General features: G+C 58.4%; 2 protein-coding genes across 10 annotated transcripts in view; one reads left to right on the top strand and one right to left on the bottom strand.

Annotated features, from left to right (window-relative positions):
- The window catches only part of AP5Z1 (adaptor related protein complex 5 subunit zeta 1), a 29,550-nt gene extending 28,920 nt beyond the window's left edge, over positions 1-630 (top strand). Inside the window, exon 19 of the mRNA XM_037813947.1 lies at positions 435-630. Coding sequence (XP_037669875.1) covers positions 435-501 — 67 coding nt within the window. The 3' untranslated portion in view covers positions 502-630. The remainder of the gene's footprint in view (positions 1-434) is intronic.
- The window catches only part of RADIL (Rap associating with DIL domain), a 69,035-nt gene that overhangs the window by 5,636 nt on the left and 35,796 nt on the right, over positions 1-27,603 (bottom strand). For 5 of the 9 annotated variants that reach the window (XR_005213512.1, XM_037813935.1, XM_037813937.1 and 2 more), the window contains exons 3-10: positions 20,276-20,490; positions 20,006-20,125; positions 19,116-19,718; positions 17,710-17,747; positions 9,467-9,622; positions 3,365-3,477; positions 2,099-2,683; positions 1,000-1,172 (exon numbers count right to left, since the gene is read on the bottom strand). Coding sequence is in view for 8 of the 9 variants with exons in the window: in XM_037813935.1 (XP_037669863.1) it covers positions 1,000-1,172; positions 2,099-2,683; positions 3,365-3,477; positions 9,467-9,622; positions 17,710-17,747; positions 19,116-19,718; positions 20,006-20,125; positions 20,276-20,490 (2,003 nt within the window). In the remaining variant the exon portion in view is untranslated. Of the gene's footprint in view, positions 1-999; positions 1,173-2,098; positions 2,684-3,364; positions 3,478-9,466; positions 9,628-17,709; positions 17,748-19,115; positions 19,719-20,005; positions 20,126-20,275; positions 20,491-27,603 lie in introns of all 9 variants that reach the window. The other 4 variants (XM_037813939.1, XM_037813940.1, XM_037813938.1 and 1 more) reach the window with 4 other exon arrangements.

Raw genomic sequence — 27,603 nt, 5'->3', positions numbered from 1 at the left:
TAACCAAATAAATCCCCTTTATAAAAGCCAGTCCATCTCTGGTGTTTTGCATCCCGGCGGCATTAGCAAACTAGAACAGTGGCTCTGCTCTCCTTGTAGGGGACGGAACGTGTCCCCAGCGTGGACCCCGCCCTGGTCTGGGTCCGCGTCCTGGTGTCTGTGACCCGCTGTGAACAGCATTTCTTCAAGACGCTCCCTGGGTCAGTGCGGGCTGACGATTCCCGGAGTCCCGTGGAGGCCGCGGGGGCCATGGGCTGGAGGGGACGGGGGAGGCTGCCGCACGCTTGGCCCAGCCTCGGGGTCGCGCAGAGCCGGCCCCAAACACACAGCCTTCGGGGACAAAGGCCCGATGGGGCCTCTGTGGCCTCAAAACCGGGAGCCAATAAACTGCCATTGTTGAAGCCAACCCCGCTGCGTGGTGTTTGTTTTAGCAGCTGGGAAACTACAACCCTCCTCGACTGCTTTGTCTTCAGGGACTTACTCCACGAAAAGCACCGTTGACTGCGGTTTGGTGGTGTATCAGGAGGGAGCAAACTAGATCCGTCTGTTCATTCTGCCGCCCAGCCCCAGATACACCCCCAGTTTCCACATTTTTTTAGTGAATAAATGCTTTACTTCTATAATGAAAAAGCAATTTTAAAGTCACTTCAGTAAGACGTATGTCCTGACACACAGGAGGTTCTCACTGTCTGCTGAGAGCATCACCACTCACGGAACAGGCAGGAGGTCTTGGCTCCGTCCCACCCTAGCCGTGTCGCAGCGCCTTCCTCCACCCCTACCCCACCCCCAGCCGACCCCACCTCAGGGTCCTTAGCCTCCGTCCCCCCTGCAGAGCCCCAGCACGCACAGGCCTGGGGAGACGGCCTGGACACCATGGGGGCCACGCTGGGCCTCCTGCAGGGGGTGTCTGTCCACAGCCCACGAGCCCACCCCAGGCACACAGGCTCCTGCCACGACTCCCAGCTGCCTCGGCGCCTGTGGCTTTGCCGGCCCTCCTACCTGGACGAGCTGGGCACTGGGCGTGGCCAGCAGGTTGAGTGTGCAGGAAAGCTTCTGGAAGAACTGCTCACCGGCGGAGCCGAAGCCGGCACTCTTCACCCACTCCAGGAGCTGCTGCAGGCGGGCACAGGCCTGCACCCCTCGGGGCCAGTGGAAGCAGCTCAGCAAGGGGCCTGGGGGAGCGGAGATGGGGGGACCCCAGGTCTGGAGCTGCTGGCCCTCCTGCCCCCACCCCATCCCCGTGGCCACGAGCTCGCCCGCTCCCACCGTGTGCTCACCCAGGTGGTTTCTGTGCCCCCTCGGCTAGGGCCCAGGTGCATGCATGGCTGCACCACCAGCCAGAGGTCAGAGCGGGCACCGAGGAAACCAACCCCTTCCCGGGCAGGGCCCAGCAACATGTGGAGGAGACAGCCCCTCGGCCTCCCCAGGACAAGGCCGCCCAGGCCCCCGGCTCGGGGCAGCTCTCCCTCTGTCCCCCTCCCTCCCCGAGGAAGGCCCTGGGACCCCTGCCAGGGAGGGAGGAAGAGGGGACCACTGAGAGGAGCTTCTCGGTAGGGACCCCCCAGCACAGCGGGGACGAGGTGGGAGGGCCAGTGCCTGCCCCTGCCTGGGTGGAGATCGAGGGGGCCTGCTCCACATCAGCTCACGGGACCCCCCAGGGGGATGTCACGGAGTCAACTCAGAGACCCCACCAGCCGCCCCCCGGGAGCCGGGCTCGCCAGATCACAACTCAACCCTCACACAGCCACCCTGGGAAGCAGGGTCACCGCCACAGGGGGGACCAGGGCCCAGCACCCCACCCCACCACGGCCTACCACCGTCCCAGGGGGGTCTGCCAGGACCCCTTCTCCAGCCTGTTGTTGGGATGCTCTCAGCAACTGTCCTCTGCCCCACAGGCCTCAGCCTCCACCACCACCCACCCTCAACATGGGCACCCCACTTCCCAGACCCCCCCAAAAGCCAGGCCCCCAGGATGGCCGTGGTGGCCATGGACTGCAGTGGGGGCAGTCTCAGCGCCTCCTGCCAGGATCACGGGGTCCCCAGCCGTGGCCCGAGGCTCCCAGGGGGCTGACACCCCGGGGCCCCCGCAGCGCCTCACCCTTGTCCAGGAGCTGGTTGAAGAGCAGGGTGCCGGAGAAGAAGAGCAGATAGGCGAGCACCTGGGAGGCCACCTCAGGGTGCAGCTGCGCCCGCCGCAGCAAGTCCAGGGCAGCCTGGTAGACGGCCACGACGCGGCGCAGCTCCTCGGGGAGCACGGGTTCCCCGCCCTGGCCCTCCCAGGGCTCCGTCTGGAAGGGGGGTCCCTCCAGGAGGCCCGGGAGGCAGACGTACAGGGCCTGGGGGGAGGGGGCAGCTCGCTCGTCTCCGGGGGCTGCCCGACCCCGCGTCCTGCCCGGCCCGATGACCTCGGTTTGTGGGACCCCCTGCCCAGGTCGGGGTTGCTGACCAGCCAGCCCAGCTGAGTTCCTCTGGCCAAGTGCCCACAGGGCCCACAGGAAGTGGCCACACCGCAGCGGACCCCCAGCTCCCCGCTCCTGCTCGGGGTGCCAGGGGCACGAGTGGTTCTGCCCGGCTGCAGCGTGAGGGGCTCGCCCGTCTTCAGAGGCGTCGCCGGGGCCCACCCTGGCTGGCTCCACAGGGCAGGGAGAAGGCAACGCCTCCACCCCCGAGCGTGTCAGGATGCCTGGAAGGGTGGGTGGAAGGTGGGCTGGGGCCACGCTGGGGGTGGGGCCCGCCTTGAACATGGGTGGCCGTGGGGGTCAGACCTGGCACCTGGCATAACCCAGGAAAGCACAGGCTGCCCGGAAGGTGGGTGGACGGCGGGCCCAGGCCGAGCCCATGCCAATCCCAGCACCACCGCGGAGTCCGCCCGGGCCTCATCCTGGTGGACGTGCTCGGCTCGGCACAGCGAGCAGCAGAGCCCCCGCCTGCAGGCAGAGGGCACCCCGCGAAGTGATGGCCCAGGCCCCCGGCCCCCGCAGCTCGGAGCTCAGGGCCCCTGACCCCACCTCCCAGCAGGGCTGCGGACGACGGCCTCTCGGGACAGCGGGCCAGGGCCAGGCTCAGCCACCACCAGCACCCACTTCCTCTCCCGGACGGTCCTCCCCAGAGCTGCTGCCCCTCGTCAGTCCTTCCAGGCGTCCCCCCGGGGAGTCGGTACGTGGATGTTCACAGGCAAGCGGCGGGGGGGGGGGGCGCCAGAGCAGGGCTGGCCTGGGCAGACCGCGGGGAAGGAGGGGCCGCCGCCCTCACCAAGGCCACTCGCTGCGCCCGGCCCCGCACGCCTTCTCCGGAGCCCTCAGGCACCCCGCAGGGGGCAAAGGGCCTCCCTGGCCTGGACGTCCACCTGCCCGGGCCGCCCTACCTTGGAGATGTAGTAGACGCACTGCTGGAAGGCGTAGAGAACGGTCTCCTCCAGCAGCGCCATGGCCTCCTCGCTGGCCGCAAGCGTGCAGGAGAGCAGCGACGCCTCCGAGCCTGCGGGAGACACAGCCCTGAAGCCAGCTCCCGGGGCACCGAGGCACCGGGCAATTCAGAGCTTCCGGGCGGCAGCACCCCAGAGGGGAGTGGGCTGCGGGATCGGGGCGGGGACACGGCGCTGCCTTCTGACGTCCCGGCACACAACCGACGCAGTGTGTGCCAGGAGCCAGTCCACAGCTCCAGGCCCGCTGCTCAGGGCACTGGGTGCCCGCGGGGCCCACCCACCCTGGACCCAGCCGGGACACTCTGCAGAGCCTGGAGGGGCCACCAGCCCAGGAATCTTCAGCTGCCAAGAAGGAAGAGACCAAAGTCTGCCCCGTCCCTCCTTTCTCCTGCCAGCCCAGCTGGGAGGGGCTGCAGGGGAGACCCTGCCATGTCCTCAGCAGCAGGCAGAGGGGGCCCCCCAAGATCACCAGGGAAGGAGGCGGGGCGATATGGCGGCATAGGGAGGTGTGGAGTTTTGTTAGTGCCTCAAAGCAACTAGTAAATGGCCAGGAATAACCAGTATGTAGTCCAGTACAACCGTAAGGGAACATCCGTGACTGGCAGCCTGGAATGGGGTGAACGGCCGAGAGCGCAGCATAAACTGTAAGTAAACCCCCGACCTATGGAGCTGTGTCCCTCCCCCGCCAGCACGGCAGGCTGAGTTGAAACACCTCCCTATGGGAAAAAGCAGCAGGTTACCTAGAGCGAAAGAAAGTAACTCAACCAAGCTCCAACTGCAGTTTTAATCAACCAGTCTGGACTACTGAATACACACTTGGAGCACAGATAAACCTGGAACAAACAGGAAAGGAACCCTGAAGTTCCTTCCAGCAGAGGAGAGACAGGGCTGATTGAAATAAAAATACATAATTATAAAACAGAGACTTTCGCAGTCCGCTGAGCTCAGAATACTGGGAAAGGGCTGTGTGCCCCAAAAAGGGCACTGAGAACTGGGCACCGACTGTGGTTCCTGATTGATAACTGAGGGGCTGGGGACTGGCTCTGAAAAGGGGATTTCTTTCTTTTTCCTTTCTTTTCCTCTTACTCTAAGTAGCCCATTAGAGAAAGCCTCAGGCATTTTCAGTCGTCAGCTCTGACCCAGGTAAGAGTGGAGTTAACAGAGTCAGAGAGACAAAGGATTTCAAGTGTAGCAGATAACTCCCTAAAGGGCGTATCTTCCCTAAGAAAAGGGGGGCGGGGCCCAGCTCAAGTGGCTGCCCTCCCTCAGAGAACCCAGACCCCACGGCATGGGGTAGGGGGACCAAAAACAACTTAAGCTTGGCTTCTGACACCCTCGGCCCCTGGCCAGGGCAGGGTCCACTGAAAATTAAGGGGACCACACCTCTTTACACCAGGGGAGCTGCAGGCTAAGTGCCACCTGCTGGGCAGGAGAGGAAAAGCACTGAGTCTAGAGGCCTCGTGAGAAAGTTGGATAACCTGCTCCTCAGGGAAACCTGACTCTGAACACAGCCTCCTCCTGAGACCTGGCCCCGTCTGGTCTGGGAAAACCTGATTAGGGTACTCAAGGAAACCAGATGCCTAGACAACAAAATATTATGAATCACAGTAGAAAAAAAAAGATATGACCCACTCAAAGGAACAAACACACTTCAAATGAGATACAAGAGTTGAAACAATTAAAGATGTTCAAATCTTCTAAATCAAATCAATGAGTTGAAGGAAGATGTGGCAAAAGAGATGAAGGATGTAAAGAAGACACTGAATGCCCATAAAAAATAATTTGCAAGCTTGAATAAACAAATGGCAGAACTTATGGGAACAAAAGATAAAACAGAAAAGATATAATACACAATGGAAACACAACAGCAGCTTTGAAGAGGCAGAAGAAAAGATTCATGAACTAGAGGACAGGACATTGGAAATCTCACAAATAAAAGAACAGATAGGATAAAGAATGCAAAAATAGGAGCAGAGTCTCAGGGAATTGAAGGACAACATGAAGCACATGAATATACATGTAATGGGTGTCCCAGAAGGAGAAGCAAAGGAAAAGGGGACAGAAAGAATAATGGGTTAAATAATCACTGAAAATTCCCCATCTCTTATCAAAAATGAAAACTACAGATCCAAGAAGCGCAGCATACCCCAAACAGAATAGATCCAAACAGACCTACTGCAAGACACTGAAAAATCAGATTATCAAATGTCAAAGACAAAAAGAGAATTCTGAAAGCAGCAAGAGAAAAGCAATCCATCACATACAAGGGAAGCTCAGTAAAACCATGTGTGTATTTATCAATAGAAACCAGAGAGGTGAGAAAGCAGTGGTATTATATGTTTAAGACACTGAAGGAGAAAAACCACCAACCAAGAATTCTATATCAAGCAAATTGCCCTTCAAATATAAGAGAGAGTTTAAAATTTTTCAGAGAGACACTGAGAGAGTTTGTAAACAAGATGCCTGCTCTACAAGAACTACTAAAGGGAGCACTACAGACAGGAAAAGCATGGAGAAACAGGTTTGGAGAAGAGTGTAAAAAGAAGACTATAGGTAACTGTAAGAAGACAAAAAAAAGAAAAATAAAATAAAACATGACATACAAAATCCAGAAAACAAAATGGTAGACAGTAGATATTACATTGAGCAAAATTACCCAGAAACAAAAGGACAAATACGGTATGGTCCCCCTAACAGGAACTAACTGATGAATGAACACTGCCAAGCTAAAGCTGAGAACACAGAAGATAGAAAGAGGGTAGAGATTGCGCACCTGATGCTGAAGGAGCACAGAATGTTCAACAGGATTGACTATATAGATCCCAGAACGGATAGCACAATACTGTGTGATGGCAGCTTACACGGTAAGTACTCTCAACAAGGACGAGTGTGAGTATGGTTGAAAGAAAAAGGCTAGGGGCATGGATGACACCAGATGGAAAGACAGAAGATAGACTGGGACTGTGTAACTTAGCAAAACCTAGGGTTGTCAATGATGGTGATTTAACGTTCAAAAACAAGAATGTTTTTACATGAAGGAGAACAAATGAACGTCAACATTGTAAGGTGTTGAAAATTGGATGGTACAGGGGAAAAAATACAATCAATGCAAACTAGAGTCTATAAGTAAGAGTAACACTTACCATGCATCTGTTAATTGTACCACAGGGAATATACCAAAGCTAAAGGTCTGTGAGGTGGATTATAAGGGAGTGGTATGGGATCCTAGGAAGTGGTGGTGTTGTCTGACCTTCTCAGTGTATCTTATTTTCCTCCTATCTTTCATTTTTTTATTCTTCATTTTTTTCCCCATCTTCCTCTTTCTTTGTGGAAGAAACGGAAATATCTTCATATAGGTTGTGGTGGCGAATGCATAACTATGTGATTATACTGGGAATCACTGTCTACTAAGGATGGCTTGTATGGCGTGTGAATAAAACTGTTTAAAAAACAAACAAAATAAACAGAGGGATACTTGTATGGTCAATTTATTCAAACACCATAACAACATGGAACCTTGAATAGGGGGCGAGATCTGGTTGGTGGGTACAGGTTAGCATGAAGCTCCAATACTCCCCAGAGTAATTTGGGCAGAGTATAAAATGTATTTGCAAAGCTCCCCTGAGGGATTGGGGGAAAATATGGATTAAACTTCCCCACCTGGGGAATTACTGATATTCTTGCAAGTATTGGGGACTACCAGTTTAGCAAGCTGAGCCCTTGATCTTGGGACTTGCCCTTATGAAGTTTGTTTCTGCAAAGGAGAGGCTAAGCCTACTTATAATTGTGCCTAAGAGTCACCCCCAGAGAACCTCATTTGTTGCTCAGATGTGGCCTCTTTCTCTCTCTCTCAGCCAACTCGGCAGGTGAACTCACAGCCCTCCCCCCTACATGGGACCTGACTCCCAGAGGTGTAAATCTCCCTGGAAACGTGGGACATGACTCCCGGAAATGAGCCTGGCCCTGGCATTGTGGGATTGAAAAAATCTTCTTGATCAAAAGGGAGAAGCAAAATGAAACAAAATAAAATTTCAGTGGCTGAGAGATTTCAAATGGAGTTGAGAGATCATTCTAGAGATTGTTCTTATGCATTATATAGATGACCCTTTTTAGCTTTTAGTGTATTGGAATAGCTGGGAGGCAATTCCTGCAACTACTGAACTGTAATCCAGTAGCCTTGATACTTGAAGACGACTGTATAACTATGTAGCTCACAAGGCATGACTATGTGATTGTGAAAACCTCCTGGCTCACATTTCCTTTGTCCACGGTATGGACAGATCGGCAGAAAAATGGGGACAAACACTAAGTGAATAATCGAGGGGCAGGAGGGGTGTTCCTTTTTAACTTCTTTTTTTTTTTCATTTTTATACTTATTTTTTGGAGCAATGCAGATGCTCATGTGGTGAGGAATGCACAACCATGCCAGACACTGAGAGCAGGGACTGCACGGTCCGGATGACTGGCGGGTGTCAGATCACAGCAACAACACAACAGACCACCGGGCTTTCACCAAGGGCGCCGGGTCCTCGGACGCGTGGCCTGGAGGAAGAGGGGCCTTCCCAGGCCGGGGGCAGGGGGCGGGGTGGGGGCGCAGGTCACGGGACCGAGCGGGTCGGGGATGCCGGGGGGGGGGGGGGGGGGGGGGGGGGGGGGGGGGGGCGGGAAAGGCGGGAGAACAGGCCGGGCCCACGGGGCCCCGGGCAGCGCCAGGCGACGAGGCGTCTGGGTCCTTCGGGGTCCGAGGGAAGGGGCCAAGGACGCCGGCTGCAGCGGCTTCCCAACCCGCCCACACGGGAGCGCGCGCACGGCGTCACCAGCGCGGCCCCGCCCCCCGACCCGCCCAGCGTGCGCGCCCCGGCCCCCCCGACCCCCAGCGTGCACGGCCCCGCCCCCCCCCCGACACCCAGCGTGCGCAGCCCCGGCCCCCCGACCCCCCAGCGTGCGCGGCCCCGGCCCCCCCCGACCCCCAGCGTGCGCGGCCCCGGCCCCCGACCCCCAGCGTGCGCGACCCCCGGCCCCCCCCGACCCCCAGCGTGCGCGGCCCTGGCCCCCCCGACCCCCAGCGTGCGCGGCCCCCGGCCCCCCCGACCCCCAGCGTGCGCGGCCCCGGCCCCCGCCCCGCCCCGCCGACTCTCGCGGGGCCCCTCCCCACAGCCGGGGCCTTCCGCTGCCTTTCGGGGCCGCAGGCGCAGGGCTGGGGCTGAGGGTCCCAGGGCCTCGGGGAGAGCAGAAGCTCCTCGGGCCCTGCACCGCGCAGGCGAGAAGGAAGCGAGGAGCAACCGGGAGACCCCCCCTAACCCCCAACCCAGCCGGGACCCACCTGCGGACTGTCCGCGGCCCGGGCCACCCTGGGCAGAAGCTGCTGGTGCCCCGGAGCCGCCTCTCTCGGTGCACTGGGGGCCCGCCCGACGCGCACCGCCTGTCTCCTCGGGGCTCCTGCACCCGGGCCCGGCCACCCACCAGGCAGGGCCACCGGGAGCCCCCCGGGAGCCCCTCAGGCCTGCCGTCTGCACAGCGCAGGGAAAGGAAGGCTCCATCTGAGCCACGGCCCAGCACAGCAGAGGGGGCTGAAGGCTGGGCGGACACTGGGGCTCCAGCCACTCCCCGCTCCGCTCCCACCCCTAGGACGCTGCCCCCACCCCCACCCCCACCCTGTCACCCCCACAGCAGATGTGCAGGCCCAAACCCACAGCTGCCCCGGAAACACCCCTTGCCCAGCGCCTCCGATCCACTCGTGTGTCCCGCAGACCCTGGCGTGCTCTCCCCACGCTCCATCTCTGAAATCGCCCACAGCTCGGGGCCTCACAGCGCCGACGGGCACAGCAGCTGACGGCACCGCTGGCTGTGGTGACCTCGCCGCCCCGAGCGCCTGGGGGGCCTGCCCACGAGCAGGGCGTGGCAGGAAAGCAGGGGACCAGGGTGCCGATGGGCTGAGGTGCCAGCACCAGTCTCGGGGTGCTTCCCACAAGACATCCTTCTCAGTAGAAGCCGCCCCCCAAACCCACCGCGGCGCGGGGCCAGCTTGGGGGCGGCTCGCACCTGAGGCGCTCAGCTCCTCCTCCAGGCGCTGCATGTAGAGCGGGCTCCGCTGCTGGACGAAGTAGAGCAGCTCCACGGCGTTGGCCATCCAGAGCAGGACGTGCTGCAGGTCCGGGGCCAGGTCCGCGAAGCACAGGCTGGACGAGGACAGGGGCTCTGGGCTGCGAGGGACAGGCGGAGCAGGGCAGGCCGGTTAACGGGGGCTGCCGCCACCGGAGGACGCAGGGTTAGGGGGACACGGTCACTAACAAGGGCTGGTCAGCCTGGCGATGAGCCAGGAAGGTAAAACACAGCTCTCGACGCCTGCCCGAGACACCAGAGGCACCTCCGCGGCCCAGGCCAGCACCCCGTGAAGGGTCTGGTACACTCCTGTTTTCAGAGTCTTCCCCTGGAGCTCAGATCATCACGTCGCCGTGAAACTGACAACAGCGAGTGGACGTACGAGCGTCTGGGGCAGGAGGGCAGAGGCTACGGCTGTAGAACCAGCGTCAGCTCTCGTCATTTACGTTTAAAAGGGAGTTAACAGAAACAATAAACAGCACTGACTACCCGGCTTGGGGCAGAAGGCAGGATGAGGCCAACATGACTACTGGAGCAGGGAGTCCAGAGAGCACAGCTGAAGAAAGCGAAACCAGGGGAGCAAAGCGCGTTACTCAAAGAGCCAATCGCTGGAAACGCCGAGAACGGCCGCGGCTCCCGGGGAGCTCTGCGCGGGGCGGACAGGGCTGCGCCTTCCCTTCCTGAGCCGGGACTCCCCAGGGGCTGGGCCGGGTCCTGAGCTCCAAGCCTCGGGCCGCCTTGGTGCGGGGGAGGTGGGGAACCCCACCTGGCACATGGGAGACGGCTGGGCCTGTGTGTGCAGCAGCCAGCGGCGGTCAGGGGCCGGGCAGCCCCCCAGGCCTGGCCCACCTCCCAGGGGGACTCGCCAGGCCAGGCAGAGGCACCAACCGAGCCCCCCTTTCCAAACGCAAATCGGACGCTCAGGTCCCGCTTTCCCGTCCAGGAGCACCTCACCATCAGCGAGCGCCAAGCCCGCACAGGCCTCCCCTGCGGACCATCGCTGGGAGGCGTCCAGACGCCTTTCACAGGGGCCAAGAGCCTGACCCAGGACTCAGGAGACCCACCAGGGACGTCCTTCGAGCATCCCAGGTACGCGGCTGCCCCTCGCACAACCCCCACCACCCAGCCCCATCGGCCGGGGCGCCTGCCTGCCGCGGGGAGGGGGACAGATGAGAGCAGTGGCCCCTCTGTGAGGCTCTGCCCACCCAGGCCTGGGGACAGGGTGACCAGAAGCCCCTGGAAGAGCCCAGAGGATGACTGTGGACGGAGTGCCCACCTGCCCACCTGCCAGGAAGCCCCCAGCACCTGGGCTGGGCATGGTGGGGGTGTCGGCGACAGCTGGGGGCTGGCATAGCCTGTCCCTCCCATTTTCCTGCTCCAGCCGAGCATCAGCCAGGCGCCCACGCTCCCTTCCCCAGGGGCCTTCTCAGGCCCACGGTGGCCCTCGCTCTCCCTGGCGCCATTGCCCTTCTGTCCACCAGGGAGGGGGCAGCTGGCCCGAGACCGGCCGCCCCATGTCTCCGCTGCTAAATGGGTCGCAGGCGCTCACTATGCGGCGCCGAGACTCGGATCCTTTCCGCTGAGCCCTGAAGCAGGGCAAGTTACACCGGGCGGCGCTCCGGCACGAACACCTCCGGACCCCTGACGAAGGACTCGTCTGGCTTTCGTCCGTCCGCCTTCTCGGTGTCACCCAGAACCGAGGGGCAGACGGGCGTCCTCTGAAGATGAACCAGAGTCGCTGCCCTGAGTTTCAGGGTTGAAGCCTGGCAAGACTGGCACCGTGCACACCCCAGGGCCACACTGGGGCACAGAGTGGGGCACAGGAGCCCCCCGCCTGAGGGTGCACCACCACGGGGACACAGCCCACCTGGCGGACTCTGCACCCGACCCGCTGGGGGCCAGGGAGTGAGACCCAGGTCCCCTCGAGTCCTGCCCGGGGCCGTGAGGGGCGCCCAAGGCCGCGGGGCCCCAACGGCGGGGTCAGAGCCCGGCGACCTCCAGCACCAGCAAGGACACACGACTCATCACACACGGCCGGGGGACGGCAAGCAGGCGCTGCCCCCACGGGTGCCACAGCTGCACCACCACAGGATCCCACGCAGGGTGTCTACTCTGGGAAGTGCCCACCCTGCAGAGGTGCGAGGACCGGCAGGGGCTGGGCAGAGCGGGGTGGCCCGAGATCCCGAGTGGGAAGCACCAACTGCACAAGGACATGGCCGGTGCCGCCCCACGGGGACTGGTGGCCGGGGCTGCGGGGGACCTGGGGGACGGGGTGCGGGTCCCGCCTCGCTCTCTGGCTGGGCACAGCTACACCTCCCCGGGGCTGTCCACGCAGGTGATTTAACACATGACTCCTGCTGGGGCTGCAGGTGAGGGGAGCCCCGGCCGGGGTCCCTAAGCGCCGGCGGGAGACGTGGGGAAAGCTGAGCTCTGGCCGCTCCAGCCTTGGGCGATGGGCACCCGCAGGGCAGGACGGGGACCAGAGGGAGAGTGACCTGGTGACCGCGAGGACAGGACGTGAGGGGGCCAGAGGGAGGCCGTGCGGGGAGGAAGGGGACCAGGGGAGCAGACCTCTGAGGACATCGTGACCCAAGAACCAACCGGGACGGCGGCTGGGGCGGCCGGGCCGTGGAGGAGCTGCCCCGGGTGCCCACACGACTTGGCACCGCGAGCGCTGTGAGCAGCTGACCAAGGGCCCTGGGAGGGACTCGGCGGAGGCGAGGCCTGAGGGGCTGAAGGGGACGATTGCGAGCAGACGCAAGAAGCAGGGAGGGACTCTTCAGCCCCCCAACTGCAGATCCAATCCCAAGTGCTCAGTGTGAAAACGCCGATCGCTGCCAACGCTGCAGATGTCGCCTTCAACTCGGGGGCGAGACTTTACACCAGTGCCGGCTGAGGCTCTCCGAGGAAGCGTCTCCAGAGCAGCAGCGACACCCAGCCGGGCCCGAGGCCGCTGGGCGCTCTGGCAGCAGGGCAGACACATCCCCTCCACCCTGACACACGAAAAGACGAACACATCGGGTGCAGCACCTTGAAGGAAGGGGGAAGGAGGCAGGAGAAAGGGGGCTTCTCGGAGAAGAGACGAGGGGCAGGGTGGCTCCACGAGCTGCAGCGGTGAGCCTCAGAGCCCAGCCCGGGGTCAAGGGCTCCGGCCCAGGCAAGGTCACCAGCAGGGCCTGGAGCTGACCCTCACGCCAAACCCATGGCCTCCACCCACTGGCCCAGGAAGCACAAGACCGTCTGTCTGTCTAAGCCCGTGGCAACGACGGGGGGAAAGAAAGGGTCGCCTGTGGGAAAACCCAACCCGAGGCCCATACTCCACGTGCCACGCGGGCAGTCGGCGCTGAGCAAGCAGCAGCCAAGGACTGACGAGAGGCCCCAGCAACGAAGCCCCCGGGGTGGGCCGCGGCAGGGAGCATCCCTAACGCAGAGCCCGGTCACCGCCGAGAAAACACCAGAAACGAACCACCTGGGGGAGCGCCAGCCGATGTCACCACAGGAGAACCACCCCAGACACTGCGACCCCAGAGGCGAGGCCATAAAGAAACGGTACCTCAAACAACTAAAAACATAAAAGAATGTACAACATAATGACTGAACAAAGCAGGATTCATTTTTTTAAACACTGGTTAAATTAAAAAGAAACCTAATAGTAACCTTAAAAATTAAAAAAAAAAATCACTAAAATTTAGGACGGCAGATTCCACAGCTGGGGAGGGGTCAGTGAATGGAGCGGCCGGGAGAAGTCGCCGAGAACGCACCAGAGAGAGGCGAGCAGGTGGGAGGCCTGGTTCAAACGGGGGGTCGCGGCCCCCAGAAGCCCCCGGAAGAGAGAGGAGACAGAGGCAAAGCCCAGTAACTGAGACGGCCGCAGCCTCACACAGACGACCCCATGGGACACGGGTAAAGACACAGAGCAACAAAGAGCAAAAAAGAAACCCTAAAAGAATGACATTAGACACACATGAGACTTCTCACCAAAATAACAGAGGCTAAAAAGTAATGGAACCACATCTTCAAAGCATGGACGGAAAAGAACTCTACTATTCAAGAGTGAGGGCAAAAATCAAAACGTTTTCTGACGCAAGGTCCAAGCGGGCTGGCTGCCCAGAGCCTCAGAGGAAGAGAACTCAAAGACGCAGTTCAGTAAAAGGACACTGGTCCTAAAAGCAGCAAACGGAACGCAAGACACAGTAAGGGAAAAAATGCTGGTCAGCGTAAGCATAATGGTAAATCAAAATAAGCACCTGTAACAAGGCTGATTCAGGAAATACGGGAATTAGAAATGAGAAGCTAAAATGCTACAGCATATTAAAACGAAAGTAGGAAATGGGGAGCGAAGTTGGAGCGTTCTAAGAGCCAGTGTTCAACAAAAAAATGTTGCTAATTTAAGAATTACTAAAACTTTGAAACCAATGGAGAAGAAAAGGTGGAACTAAAAGACAACAATCCAATCGAAGGCAGGAAAGTATGCAAAAGAAAGGTGAGCCAGCATGGTAAACAGATAGAAAAAACATATCCAAATAAATCAGTAACTGTATTAAATGTAAACGGATTAAACGTGTTCTTGAAACACCAAAACATGCAGGTTAGATATGCAATTGTTTTTTAAAAATATAAAACAAAAGGATTCAGAAAGATTGAGAGTAAAGGCATAAAAATTGTTTTTCAGGCAAATACTAAAAAAAAGAAAGATATGCTAGTCTGAATCTGTGATGTATCCCATAAAAGACTGTTCTTTAATGCAATCTTGGGGCAGACCTGTTGTAGGTGGGATATTTTGCGTAGGTTGTTTCCATGGAAATGTGACCCACCCAATTGTGGGTGGGGCTTTTGATTAGATTGTTTCCATGGAGGTGTGGCCCTGCCCATTCATGGGGGTCTTGATTAGTTTACTGGAGTCCTTAAGAGAGCTCAGGGGCTGATACAGACCCAGATGCTTGGAGATGCAGACAGAAGGACGTCTGAAGATGCTGAGTTAAGAGATGAAGCCCAGAGTTTCTCCCGGAGAAGCTAAGAGAGGACCCCTAGATGCTGAAAGAGAAAGCCACTGGAATCAGAAGCCGAAAGCAATGCAACCCGGGAGCAAAGGACCAGCAGACGCCAGCCACGTGCCTTCCCAGCTGACGGAGGGTTTCCGGACGCCATCAGCCTTTCTTCAGTGAAGGTGTCCTCTTGTTGATGCCTTAGTCTGAACACTTTACGGCCTTAGGACTGTAAATTTGAACCTTAATAATCCCCTTTATAAAAATCAATCAATTTCTGGTATACCATGTAACAGCAGCTCTACACGGTAGCTCTAGCAAACCAGAACAATTAACATTTAAAAGAAAAAAGGATCTGGGGGCAGTCGGAATTAGGAGGATAAGAGGGCCATCCCTTTAAGAAGAACAATTTAAAACAATACAGCCTAGTAGCTGTGCAAACCTTATTACAAAATATTAACACAAATTGAACAAAACTCACAATTCTTTAAAAGAAACTTGCAAATGCACAATCAAGTGGGAAATGGTAACATATTCCTCTCAGAATCAGAGAGCTTGAACTGACCAAAAAGTTGATGGGAATGGGCAAAACTAATCTATGTTGACGGTAATCAGAACAGTGATTACTGCTGGGGGTGGGGGGGGGTACATTGAATAGGGCCCAGAGGATTTTCTGGGTGACAGAAATGTTCTATATCTTGTTTGGGGTGATGGTCAGAACACTTGTTTTATATTTATCAACACTCACCAAACTGTAAACTAATGCCTATGCATTTCACCTCAATAAAAATCCTTACATGATATTTGTTAAAAGGAAAAAAAAATTAATGAAGATGGGGTCAAGAAAAATAAACAATAAACCAACCTGATCTAACACACATACACTGAACTCTACACAAAGAACAGAATCTAGGTAGTTTTTACGTAGACATGGAATCTTTACAAATTTGACCCACCAGGTGGCTGAAAAAGGCATTTCTAACAAAAGACAAAAAGCTGGAACTTTAAAAACCAGAACCTCTCATGATGCAAAGCCAAAAGTAACAAAAATGCAGCAGGAAAGCATATGTAGTCAGAAATTCAAAGAATTTTCAAAGCAATTCACAAATCAAGGAAGAACTTACAACAGAAACCACACAAGAATAAGGGCCTAATAAAGAGTTTAATGGAACAGAAATCAAAAAAAGAATAAACTGAAATAACAAAATTGGTTCTTCTAACAAAATAGACAAACTTCTGGGGAGATAAAGGGGAAGAAAGAGAAAACATATAATCATGATAGGAATTAAAGAGAGGAATAACTACAAATAAATTAGAAAAAAAATAAGAGAATATTAATAATGTTATACCAATAACTTTTTGATCCTGTGATGGACAGTTTTCTAGGAAAGTAAAAATTACCAAAATTAACACGAGAAGAAGCAGGCAATGGAAAGAAACATCAACCGTCAGAGAAAGGGGATCCGCAGACAGGGCCTCCGCTGAGGGTGGGGGGACGCAGGCCAGACCCTGGGGGCTGTGTCGTGGGGAGCCCCCACCTCCGACGAGCTGCGGCAGGGACTTTCCGTGCACCTCGCAACTAGTCAGGAGGCAGACAGAAAACAACCAAGGCACAGACCAATTTTACCTACAAATGCAGATGGGAAAACCTAATTAAAATAGCCAGACCTTGCAGCATTTAAAAAAAAAAAAAAAAAATCAGGCAGGAATTGATTCCAGGACTCAGGAAAGAGCCACCATCCCAACCTCCCAACGGACGACCACATCAGCAGACGAAGGGGAAGAGCCAGACGGTGGTCGCAGGGGCGGAAACAGCGTTCAGTAAAACGCCACAGCCAGCCACAAGGTTAAACGACGCACGACACAGAGATCCGAGGCAAATACGGGAAAGCGTCAATGAAACATCAGATCTGGGTGCGGGCTCGTGGCAAGAGAGACACTCTGCACTCTTCTGTATGTTTGAAGCGTCAGGATTTTAAAAAGGAAAAACGAGTATTCACTAGGGGTGGGGCCCTGACAAGGAAGGTTCTGGAAAGCGAGGCCGGAGCGGGTCTGAGCCCTGTGAACGAAGAAGGCGCGTCCCCCCAAAGGCTTCCAGCCGCACCTGCGCCCACGGCCCAGGAGAGCAAGGGCCACATGCACCCCTGGAAAGGCAGCGCCGCACCCCATGGCCGCCCCACAGCCACCCACACCTCGGGCTGCCCGGGCCTAGGAGGGCAGCGCGGGCCGAGGGCAGCCCCCAGCTGAAACGGGGCCTCTGCTCCCGGCCCCCGACTCCCCACGGGAGGCCCCTCCACGCCCGAACCCGAGGGGCTGGAAGCCCCTCCTCCGGGAGGCGGCGGTTTGCCCTCCAGGGTCTGGGGGCTGGAGCGTCCTCCCGGGCCTCCCGACACCGACCCAGCGTCCCTCCCCTGCCTCTGACGGGAAAGTGACCGCCGCGGCCAGCAGCGTCTGCACACGGACCCCTGGCCCACTCGGGAGAAGGCGTGGACCCTGGACGGGTGGCGGGGCCAGCGGGGAGGCTGTGCCCGGGCGCCGGGCCCTCCTTGACCGCAGGCCTCCCCGCATGGCCAGTGGGACGCACTCTTCTTAAGCGAGTGTTCGCTGAGGCCCTCACACGTGTGTGGTCATGATCAGACTACAGGTGCTTTTCTGGGTCCGGTTTTTGCTCAACACGGTTTTGAAGTTCGGCGAGGTGAGGTGGCTAAAGCCCACGGCTGCAGCTCACTCTCTTATGCTGCCCTGGGGGGTCCAGCACGCGGCTCGGGGTGCTTCCAGGCCGGGCGGCACTTCTAGAGGGGACTACCCAGGCACGGGGCAGGATAGCTTCGACTGCAGTAGACGCCGCCAAATGCTGTCCAAGGGGCCACGAGCAGCGGGCACGCCGGAGGCAGTGCTCCCCCGGAAGCCGGCAAGGGCAGGGGGCACTGCCCAGCCGCCAGCTTGGAGGCGTCCGTGCTCCTGAAGCAGCAGCTCGGTTTCAATCAGCTTTAAAACCGTTATTAGGGGAAGCGGAGGGGAGCAGAGGGTTGAGAAAGGACCCTGCCCACGCGGCCCTACTGAAGCTGCAGAGAAGCTCCCCAAACAAACAGCATCCCAGGGTGAGGAGCAGAGAAGGGAGCCGGCTGCCCGGGGCCGGAGGACAGAGCTGGCCCCGTGACGCGCTGCTGGGGGCCGGGGCGAGACGGCCATACTTACAGTTGCGCCTGCTTCTCCGCTAGCTCTTTGGTTTTCTCCTACAATTACAAAGAGAGAAAAAGAGCAAGTGTGAGGAAACCAGGGAAAGCCAAGAGCCGCCCAGAGGTGGCCTCGTGGGCCGGGACTCGCCCTGCGTGGTGCTGGGCAGTGCCTTCCCGTTCGTTCCTGAACACGAGCTGCACATTTCCTCCAAGAGGAACTTTCCACAGCCATCCGCCTCGCGTAACAAACCGGCACTCGAGTAACGGCGAAGGCAGGCCTGCGTCTCGCCAGCACCAGTGCACACCTCTGCTCCCTCCTGTCGCCAGCTGACCGGCCGTTCCGACATCAGCTGCACGGACAGCACGGAGGTGGGCAGGTGCTCGACCACTGACAGGCACACTGCACGCTGCCCAGCAGGGACTCGGGCTGAGCCAATGTTTTCTGTCCCTTCTAATCAGGAAATTATCCTTGCTTTGGAGCAAACGCTATCTGGCTCGGCTGCTGTTCTCAGAGGGTGTGCACATCAGCCTGCACGCTTCCCAGGAAATGAGGGCTCGGAGGAGGAGGGGCTGCTGAAACCCAGGAAGCCCATGGGGGCTGGCACCAGCCAGGGCCACCACTGAGCATTCCCACAGCGGAGACAGCCGGCTGGTTCCAACTTCTGCTGCCGACCAGCTGTCAGCCTCAGTTTCCCCAACGGTGAAGTGGGGGCCTTGCCATCCCACAGGGGCATGATGGGGTTCAGAACTCCGTGAACGAACCTCTGGATGCGACACCCTATATGGGCCTCTGCTTTGAGGAGGTTTCAAACACTTCAAGGCAGATTTTAAGACGAGGACTCCCTCCGCTTTCTGCACAGCCAGCAGCTTCCCTTCCCTGGTTCTACCCCGGAGGGGCCCGGCCCAGTGTCACGGAAGGTCTCCGGGCAGCTGCGCTACTCGGGAGTCCGGTCCCTGGGGTGGGGGCAGAGGCCAGGCCGGGAGGCGGGCAGCTTGCTCCACGCCCCTCCCACAGAAAGGCCGACAGAGCCCCCCGCGACCCGCCCCCCCCCAGGCAGTGCTTCTCACCAGGGGCCACGGAGGCACCCGGACACTGACAAAGCCTGGGGACACTGCTGGCTGTCACCAAGTGGGGGTGGGTAGAGGGTGCTGTGGCCAGGACCTGGGGTGCCCCCCAGGCAGCAGCTCCATCCCAGAGGAGAGTCTGCACCACCGGGCCTGTCCCCGCTACCGGGAGAACCAGAGGCCCTTGAGGCGGCTCACGACGTGGGCTCGGCCCTGCTCCCGCCTGCGGGGCCACGGGGACGGCGCCCCCCACCACCTCGACCTGGCCGTGCAGGGGAGCCAAGCAGAGGGGCCTGGGGGCTGGGCCTGGTTACCTGGGGGACAGGGGCCCTGGGGGGCGGGGGGCTCAGCGCCACTGACCCAGACGGCCTCGCGGATGAGCCGGGCCGCCCTGAGCAGCAGCCGGGCGAAGGCGCCGGGCGGGAAGCGGGCGGCCGCGTGCTGGGCGCAGAGGCAGAGCAGGAAGGCCGGGGCCAGCGGGGGCGCGTCCGCCCCGGGCTCCGCCAGCGTCAGGATCCTCCGCAGCAGCGCGTCCTCCGCCTCGGGCTCAAACTCCAGCTGCAGCTGCTGCCGCCGGGGCGCGGCCGGCCTCGGGGAGGGGGTGCCCCGGGCCTCCCGCAGGGCGCCGCAGGCCTGGGCCAGGGCCTGGGCGGGCAGCGGCCGGGCGGGCGCCACATCCTTGAAGAGCAGCAGGTAGTGGCGGCCGAGGCCCAGCAGGTCCCCGTGGTGCAGCCGCGCGCCCCGCCGGCCCACCGCGTGGAGGTTGATGGCGACGGACGCCCCGGGCGAGGGCTCCAGGACCAGCGCGTCCTCGGGGGGCTCACGGCCCGGCAGGCGGCGCCGGCGGATGGTGCAGTGCAGGGGCAGGATGTCGGGGGCCGCCAGGCTGATGCTGGGCCGGCTGGCGGGCGTCCTCTGGCCCACCGTGTGCTGCTCCCGGCCGAGCACGTACACCAGGCTGTCCTGGAACGCAGACGGGGCCTCAGCGACCGGGGCACCTCGGGGGGCACCTCGGGGGGCAGGCCCTGAGGGCAGAGGGGAGGGGTCCCCACGAGGTTCACCGGCTGCCCCCACCCTGCCCCCTTGGGACACCCAACTCCGTCCTGAGAGGCCCTTTCCCGGGGGAGTCTCATCACTGAGACCCGGGAGCCACTCCAGCTCAACATGGCCAGTGGCCAGGGGCAGCCGGCCCGGGGACTGGCCTCGCGGGGGTGGGGGTGGGGGGCCGGCTGGGCCTGGGTCTTCCTCACAGGCCGTGTGCCACACGGCACCGAGCTGCAGAAGGTGGGTGCCGGCACCCGGCTTCTTTCCTCGGCTGGAGCAGCCGCCCTGGGGCTGGTGTAACTTGGGGCCGGCGAGGTCCACACGCACTGAACACGGAAACACAGACGGAGCGGCCAGCCTCCGGGGACCCAGGAGGTGAGAAACGAGGGCTCGGGGGCGGGGGGCTCGCGCTGTGACCCCCAGGCCGGCCTGCACGTCCCGTGGGGTGGGGTCTCCCAGGGCCCCTCCCCGCTCACGTGCTGTGGGCTGTAGCCCTGCAGGAGGAGCAGGTGCGGGGCCTGCGCGGGGCTGGGGTGCGCCGGGCCCCCGTGGCCGCTCCTCTCACCGTCCTCGCCAGGTGCGCCCAGGCTGGTGTCGCTGGCGCTGCGGCGCAGCCGGGGTGACCACGGGGCCGGTGCGGGGGCCCCCTTGGTGCGGAGCCACTGCAGCCGGCGGGCCTGGGCGTTGATCCCTGCAGGGGACACGGGTGTGAGGGCTGCCCAGGCCCCTCAAGACCCCACGCGGAAGGGGTGAAGGGGCAGCCCTGGGCCTGGCAGCCACCGCCAGCCCCACTGCAGCCTTCCTCTTACCGCCCTCCCACCACCACCTTAACCGCCTTGGGGTGCAGCCCCCCACCTGCAGCACTTCAGGAAGCCCTCTCTCGCCGTGCCCACTACTAGTGCTCTCAGGAGGCCTGGGAGCCCCTGGGCCCACGTGGCGCCGGCCAGTGCACCAGGGAGTGTCCACAGGGCCAGGCGCCCCACTGCCTGCACCCCGGAGCCGCCCCGCCCCGCGGCCTCCCTACCGGGCCTCGGCCTCAGCAGGCCCCACACCGACGCCACCCCCAAAGCCCTGCTGTGGCCACGTGCGGTCCTCCAGCCAACCCGGGGTCAGGGAAAAGGTCCCTGGGAGAGGGCAGCTGGGATCAGGTGAGAGCACACCTACCGGGCGCCGGGCACAGGGGCTGGAGAGGACAGGGGCCCCCGTCTCACGAGGGGCACGGGGCGCCGCAGCTGCTCTCCCTCCCAAGGCCCCTTCCTCTCCAGCACCAGCGGGTCAGAGGTCACCCCACGCGGACACACGCCCCAGAAACAACACACAGCCGTGAGAATTTAAGGAACAGAGCCCCACACTGAGTCCTCACTGAGCCCTCTGTGGGCCCCTCACCACCTGGGCACCGCATCCCCCTCCAAACCAAGGCTGACCACGGCCCGAGGAGGGCCGGGCACGGGTGGATGAGCCCCCCTGCGGTGCCAGCAGGTGGCGGCCGGTGGGGAGACGGGGAGAGCCCCCGCCCCTGCCTGCCCACCCTCCTGTCCCCCATGTCCCCACCTGCTCCTGCCCCTGCCCACCCCTCCTGCCTCCCCCCTGCCCGCCACAAAGCCAGGCCCAGGAGACTGGCAGGGGGAACGGGGGGCCCCCACTGCCCTGCCCACCCCCAATCGTCAGGAACGCAGACCCCCAGCTTCTCGCATCCTTTGCACAACTGTGGACCCAGATTGGAAAGGAGAAAAGACAAAAGACCAAAAGACGGTCACGAGGCCCTGGCCTGCCCACTCCTAACTGGCAGAACGCGGAGTGAGGGTACGGACGCCACTGGGCGTGCAGCGGCTGTCCGAGTGGGCACCTTCCCCATGGCAGCGCCCACTTCCTGCGCCTGCCCGGACGTGGCCACCGGCGGGGACACTCCTGGGCGGGGGTGGAGGGGCCCCCGGTCGAAAGGGCTCCGCGACGCGCGCGCCCCTGCCACCCACCGCGAGAGCCAGGTGCTTTGTGCTCCTCCGCTGCGGGGCTGAGCGGCAAGGAAACAGCGGGTTACTGTCGCTCCCGGGACAGGATCTAGGCTCCAGGACCGCGCTGGAAGGAAAAGCTTGGCCTTCCTGGACACCGCCAGGTCCCTCTGTGGGTGCCCCGTGGGTCCACCTCCCAACCCCCCTCTTCCTGGAGCCCCCAGACTGCAGATGCCGCCGCTCGCCCCGGGCTGGGCCTGGGCTCAGAGGTGAGGCGGTTGGGACAGTTCTTATGGCAAAGCAACGTCCCTGCTTCCGGAAACTGTACTGAAATGGGGGAAATGAGACTATTGTAAGGTGGCCCCCGGTAAGGGCCGAGGAGACGCGGCAGTCGCTGCTGCAAACACAGAGGCCGGCCTGCCGCGGACGAGCCCTCCCGTCCAGGACACCCTTCCTAGGCTGGCGGAGGACACGGGGCTCTACGTCCAGCCAGCAATCCTTGAAACAGAATTATTCATAATGTACAAAAAAAAAATAAACCTACTTAGGGATAATTTGGCAGGTACCTACATATGATCCCGCCAGCCTTATTCTGGGCATTTCATTTAATTCCATTTCATTCTCATAAAATAACCCTACGAAGGGGCTGCGGCTAGGAGGGAACATGCCAGCCCCAGCTTTTTAAGACCAACCCTCCCACTGGAGGAAAAACTTCTGAAGAAACGTCCCCACCGCACCCCGCCCCACGCACCACGGCCGATTCCACCGGACGCTGCACCGGGGGTGCCGGCCGGAGCAACCACCGAAAGACGAGGCGACCGGAGAGGAGCAGGGAAGTAAAGCCACGTCTGTCCACGGATGGCACAGTCTTGGCGAGGGAAAACACTAAGGGATCCACAAGTGAGCTCAGGAAGGCACGGGACGGGGTCATCTACGCCGAGAGGGAGCAACTCGCAAACGAGAACAAACGCACTCACATGGAGCTCGGCAGCGGGCCCAGCCTACCCAGGCCGGGAGGACGTGCCCACGAGGGGACACCCGCAGGGAAAGCAAGAAAACATCCCTGCAGGCTCAGGGCCGACGGGACAGCCCCCGCGTGGGCTCTGCTGCTGGACCCCAGGGGGGTCTCGGGCCGAGCCCAGGCAGGGCAGGCGGCCTCAGCGTCAGGACTGCGGAGGGGCCGGGCGTCATGTCCTGCCCAGCTCTGTGCTCACGTGTCTCACAACTGCCATCACACTCACGCCGCACCAGCCTCCCCGGCATGCCACACGAGAGAGCACACCGTGAACTTCCCTGCTCAGCTGCTCTGCAGTCAACCGAGAACAGGCCGGGGCAGCTCCCCAGGCAGAGGGCAGGGGTAGGGCCCAAGAGCAGGGGGTGCCGGGCACCCACCCACCAGGCCCTCCACCTCCTGTGCGGACCAAGGCCGCCTGCCCGCCCTGAGCTGCCGCCCGCCCACAGGGCCAGGCCGTTCTCGACACCCGTGAGGCTGGCAGGGGCTGAGGGCACTGTCCCCCCCAGTCCCCCCGAGTCGCAGGCTGCTTGGGGGCGAGGGCGGACCCCGGTGCCCCGTGACGCCCGGCCCCGCACACCCAGAAGGCTCTGATATGAGGCCCGAGCAGCCCGGCTACCCTGCCCGTCCCCGAGGGAGCCACGGAAACCTGGGGGGACAGTGGGAGGATCACTCAGCTTCCACACTGTCTCTCTCAAGCTGGGGCCTGGGCACCGGAGTAGCTCACTGTGTTGCTTTAGTGAACTTTCTGTGTGCTTGGAATATTTCAAAATAAAGGGGAATGTAACGCGAGAAAATTACAGAATGAGAAACACAAATTTGAGTGAATAAACCTAGCACATCGGAAACGAAACGTGAACTAAAACGATGAATACATTTTTTTCTGCTGTCACATCAGCAAAGATTTTCAAAGAAGAGAATCAAAGGTGAGCGAGGACGAGGCGAGACGCACACGCTCGTGAACTGCGGGGGGAACCCAGCCCCACAAATTCTGAAACCGTGAAGGGATTTTGAACGTCTCTATCTCCCCACAAAGGCACCGCACGGTTAAGCCACCATCCTTCAGAAACCATCAGAAAGGAGTCGAAAGTTCCGTACAAAAAGGTTTACAGAAGCATTATTTATAAACAGAGAAAAAGGGAAACATTCTAAAATTTCAGTAGGAAAACGGTCAGCACAGCCCTCCATCGGCATTAAAAATGATAGTCACAACACAAGTCATGAATAATTAGGTAAAAACAAGCAAAAAGACAGAGAATATTCAACTCTAGATAGGCTGATTTAAATTATGGAAGAAGCTAAATGCATGTACTAGGAAAAACCTGGAACTTTTTGAAAAGCACAAAGCATTGAAGGCAATTCTTTCCCAGAAGTCGCATTCCTCTTTACCTTCCCCGTTTTCCAACTCTTCAACAACAGATGCGTTGTATTTTTTAAAGTGGGAGCAATTATTTTTTAAGGCATTTTTTATTGTGAACTTTATCATATATACATATAGTGATAACTTCCAAAGTAGGATTTAACAAGTAGTTAGAGAGCAAATTTCAAAGAATGCCACACTTCCACAATTTAGTTATTTCCATTATTGTAAAATACATAGAGAGAAAGGTGTTCGCTTTCAAAGTGCAGCTCAGCAAGCGGTTATGTAGGCAATTTCAAAGAACGTTATGGGTCATGCTTCCACGGCTTCTGTTCTCTCCTTGCTGTGAAGCCATTATTTTTTAAGGTGCTGAAAACCTGGCCCTCCTCATGAGGTCAGAGCCTCAGCAGGGGGTGCCACCCCAGCCCGAGAAGCAGCCGAGACCCCAACGGAGGTGACGGAGACCAGGCGGGGAAAAGGCCCAGCACCGGCGCCGCAGGCGGAGTGGAGCCGTCCGGGCCGTGCAGGGCCGGGTGCAGCACCAATATGCGCACGTGCTCACGTCTCCTAACTGCAAGCCCTGGACTCCGTCAGGTCTCCGTTTTGTTTCTGTTCTGAATGCAATCTTACTGAGAAACATTCACACAGCACATCCTCCTTCCAAAGTAGACAATCACATCTCACAGTGTCATCCTATAGTTGTGCATTCATCACCACAGTCAATTCTAGAACATTCTCATTACTCCCAAGTCTGTCGGGTTTTGCGAGGCAGTGACCAGGGCGTAAAAGGTTCAAACAAATGCGCGCCTCTCCCAACCACCAAAGAACGCCCCGTCCGGGACGCCCATGAGGCCCTAACGGCCGCGCCAGGCCCACACGCTGCCCGGGAGAGGGGTGCGCTGGGCTCCTCCGGGACCCCAGACCCAGACCCCCGGCCCCGGCGAGCTGTGCGAGAACAGGAGGGCATGCTTTATCTCTGCACGTGGCCCTGAAATTACCCGTCGGTCTTTCACTCTGAAGGACTCCACTGGCATTTTCCACAAGGCAGGTCTTCCAACAGTGAATGCTTTCAGAATTTACCTGGGGTTATAAAGAAAGAAATAAAACCAGTCCTTCAAAAACTCTTCTGGAAAACAGAAAAGAAGGGAACACTTCACAACTCATTCCAGGAGGCAGTAATGGTCTAACGTCAAGGAGAGTACAGGAACAGAAAACATGCACCGATGTCCCTGATGAACACAAAAATCCTCAACGAAATATTAGCAAATCAAATCCTGCAACATACAAAAAAGGACTGTGTGCCAATACTAAGTGGGATTTATCCCAGGAATACAAGGTTGGTTTAACTTCAGATCGATTAACGTAACAACGTATTAATAAAGGGCAAAACCATATGAAGATCTCGATAAATGCAGAAAGAGCATTTGAAAAAAGTCCAACATTCATCCATGACGAAAACTCTCAACCAGCTATGAAACAGGAAGGAGCTTCCTCAGCCTGATAGAAGACTTCTACCAAAAACGTACGTACTGGTGAGGGAGCAAACCTCTGCCCTGAAATCTGAGAGGGGAAGGACACCTGTTCTCGACAGCCCCCCCACGATGTCACCCTGGGGGCTCCGGCCAGAGCACGGGTGACAGAAGGGAGGTGCGGGCAGACAGAAGGAGCACAGCCTTCGTCGGCAGGTGGCGTGCTCCCGCACGCAGAAACCCATAAACAGTTCCGCAAGGTCACAGATTTCAAGTTCAGCATACAAAAATCAACTGTAGTTCTACATGCCACCAGTGAAAAATCCAAAAACGAAAGTGAGAAAATAATTCCATTCACCATACCATCAAAAGGAACAAAACGCTTAGGAATAAATTTAAGAAAAGCAGTGCAACTGTCCTGAAATTTCAATTTTTGGAAAATAACCACCAATATGGAAGACCATTGTTTACAGTTAGAAACTTTTATTAAATCTTACTTATCCCATAGGGTTTTCTTAATTACTGTAATTCAGCTTTGTCTTCTGAAAATTGGTTATGATATACACTTTATACAAAAATAGGTATCCGGAGGATCCAAGATGGCGGCTTAGAGAGGAGTGGAAGCTAAGTAGTCCCCATGGAACAACTACAAAAAACCAGAAACAACTAGTAAATAATCCAGAATAACTGCGGGGGGACAAACGAGACCATCCACTCATCATACACCAACCTGAATTGGGAGGAATGCCCGAGAACACAGCATGAAATCTGTAAGTAAAACCTGCGGAACCAAGTCGTGAGACCCCCTCCCCCATAGCCCGAGCTGTGGAGCCACGTGGTGCCAGAGAGAAGCTCTCTCCCAGCAAACGAATATAGCTCAGCTGAGCTCCAACTGGGGTTTTAATTAGCGAGTGTGAACTGCTCACTACAGGTATGCATCCCCAAAAAACAGACAGAGGCTTTGGGTGACAACTGACCTTGGAGAGCCAAGGGTCGCCTCAGACTAGCTCTGTTCCTTTTTCAAATCAGTTGAGAAAGCCTCGGCCATTTTCAGTTCCCAGTTCTGTGACCCAGACAAAGGTATAGCACAGGCAGAGAGAGAACACTGAAATGCTAATGACCTCCCCCTATCTATCTTCTCTAAGAGGAAAGGGGTGGGGCCCAGCTCTACTACCTGCCTTTCATTCAAAACTTACACCAGTCAAGAATTATAGGCTAATCTTTGCATCAGGCAGACAGGGTCCCTGCACAGCCCCTCAGCGGAGGTCCTAGAAGATCACAGCTGAGAAGGGGGGCCTGCTCGGAAAACCCAGGGACGCTACGTCAATGCTGGTGGTTTGTGGGTCAGCGACAGAGAAAATCTGGGGCAAAACAGAAATGAAGGCTTAGGCTCTTGCAACAGCCTTGCATCTCCAGGAACACTTGGGAGGTCTGAATATCATAGCAGCCCTGCCTCCCTGACCACCCAGACACACGCCCCTCATTCAGGGCAGACGGCTCCAACAACAAACCCAAACTGAGTTCACCAACTGAACCCCACAAAAATCATTTCCCCACACACCACAGAGACAGAGTTGGGGAGAACTGACTTGAGGGGTATAGGTGACTCACAGATGCCATCTGCTGGTTAGTTGGAGAAAGTGTACACCACCAATTTGTATTTCTGAAAATTAGATTGGCATTTTTTTTTTTTTTACAACTTGAAAGAACCCTGTCAAACAAAGCAAATGCCAAGAGGCCAAAAACAACAGAAAATCTTAATGCATATGATAAAACCAGACGATACAGAGAACCCAATCTCAAACACCCAAGTCAAAATATCAGAAGACACACAGTACTTGGCACAATTAATCAAACAATTACAATCGAGGAACGAAAACATGGCACAGGATATAAAAGACATGAAGAAGACCATGGAGCAGGATAAAAGGGACATAAAGAAGACCCTAGAAGAGCATAAAGAAGAAATTGCAAGATTAAATTAAAAAAATAGAAGATCTTATGGAAATAAAAG

This window comes from Choloepus didactylus, chromosome 21 (genome assembly GCF_015220235.1).
Source record: "Choloepus didactylus isolate mChoDid1 chromosome 21, mChoDid1.pri, whole genome shotgun sequence".
Classification (NCBI taxonomy): Eukaryota; Metazoa; Chordata; class Mammalia; order Pilosa; family Megalonychidae; genus Choloepus; species Choloepus didactylus.
The sequence above is the reverse complement of the archived record's forward strand: the minus strand, read 5'-3'. Positions and strand labels throughout refer to the sequence as shown.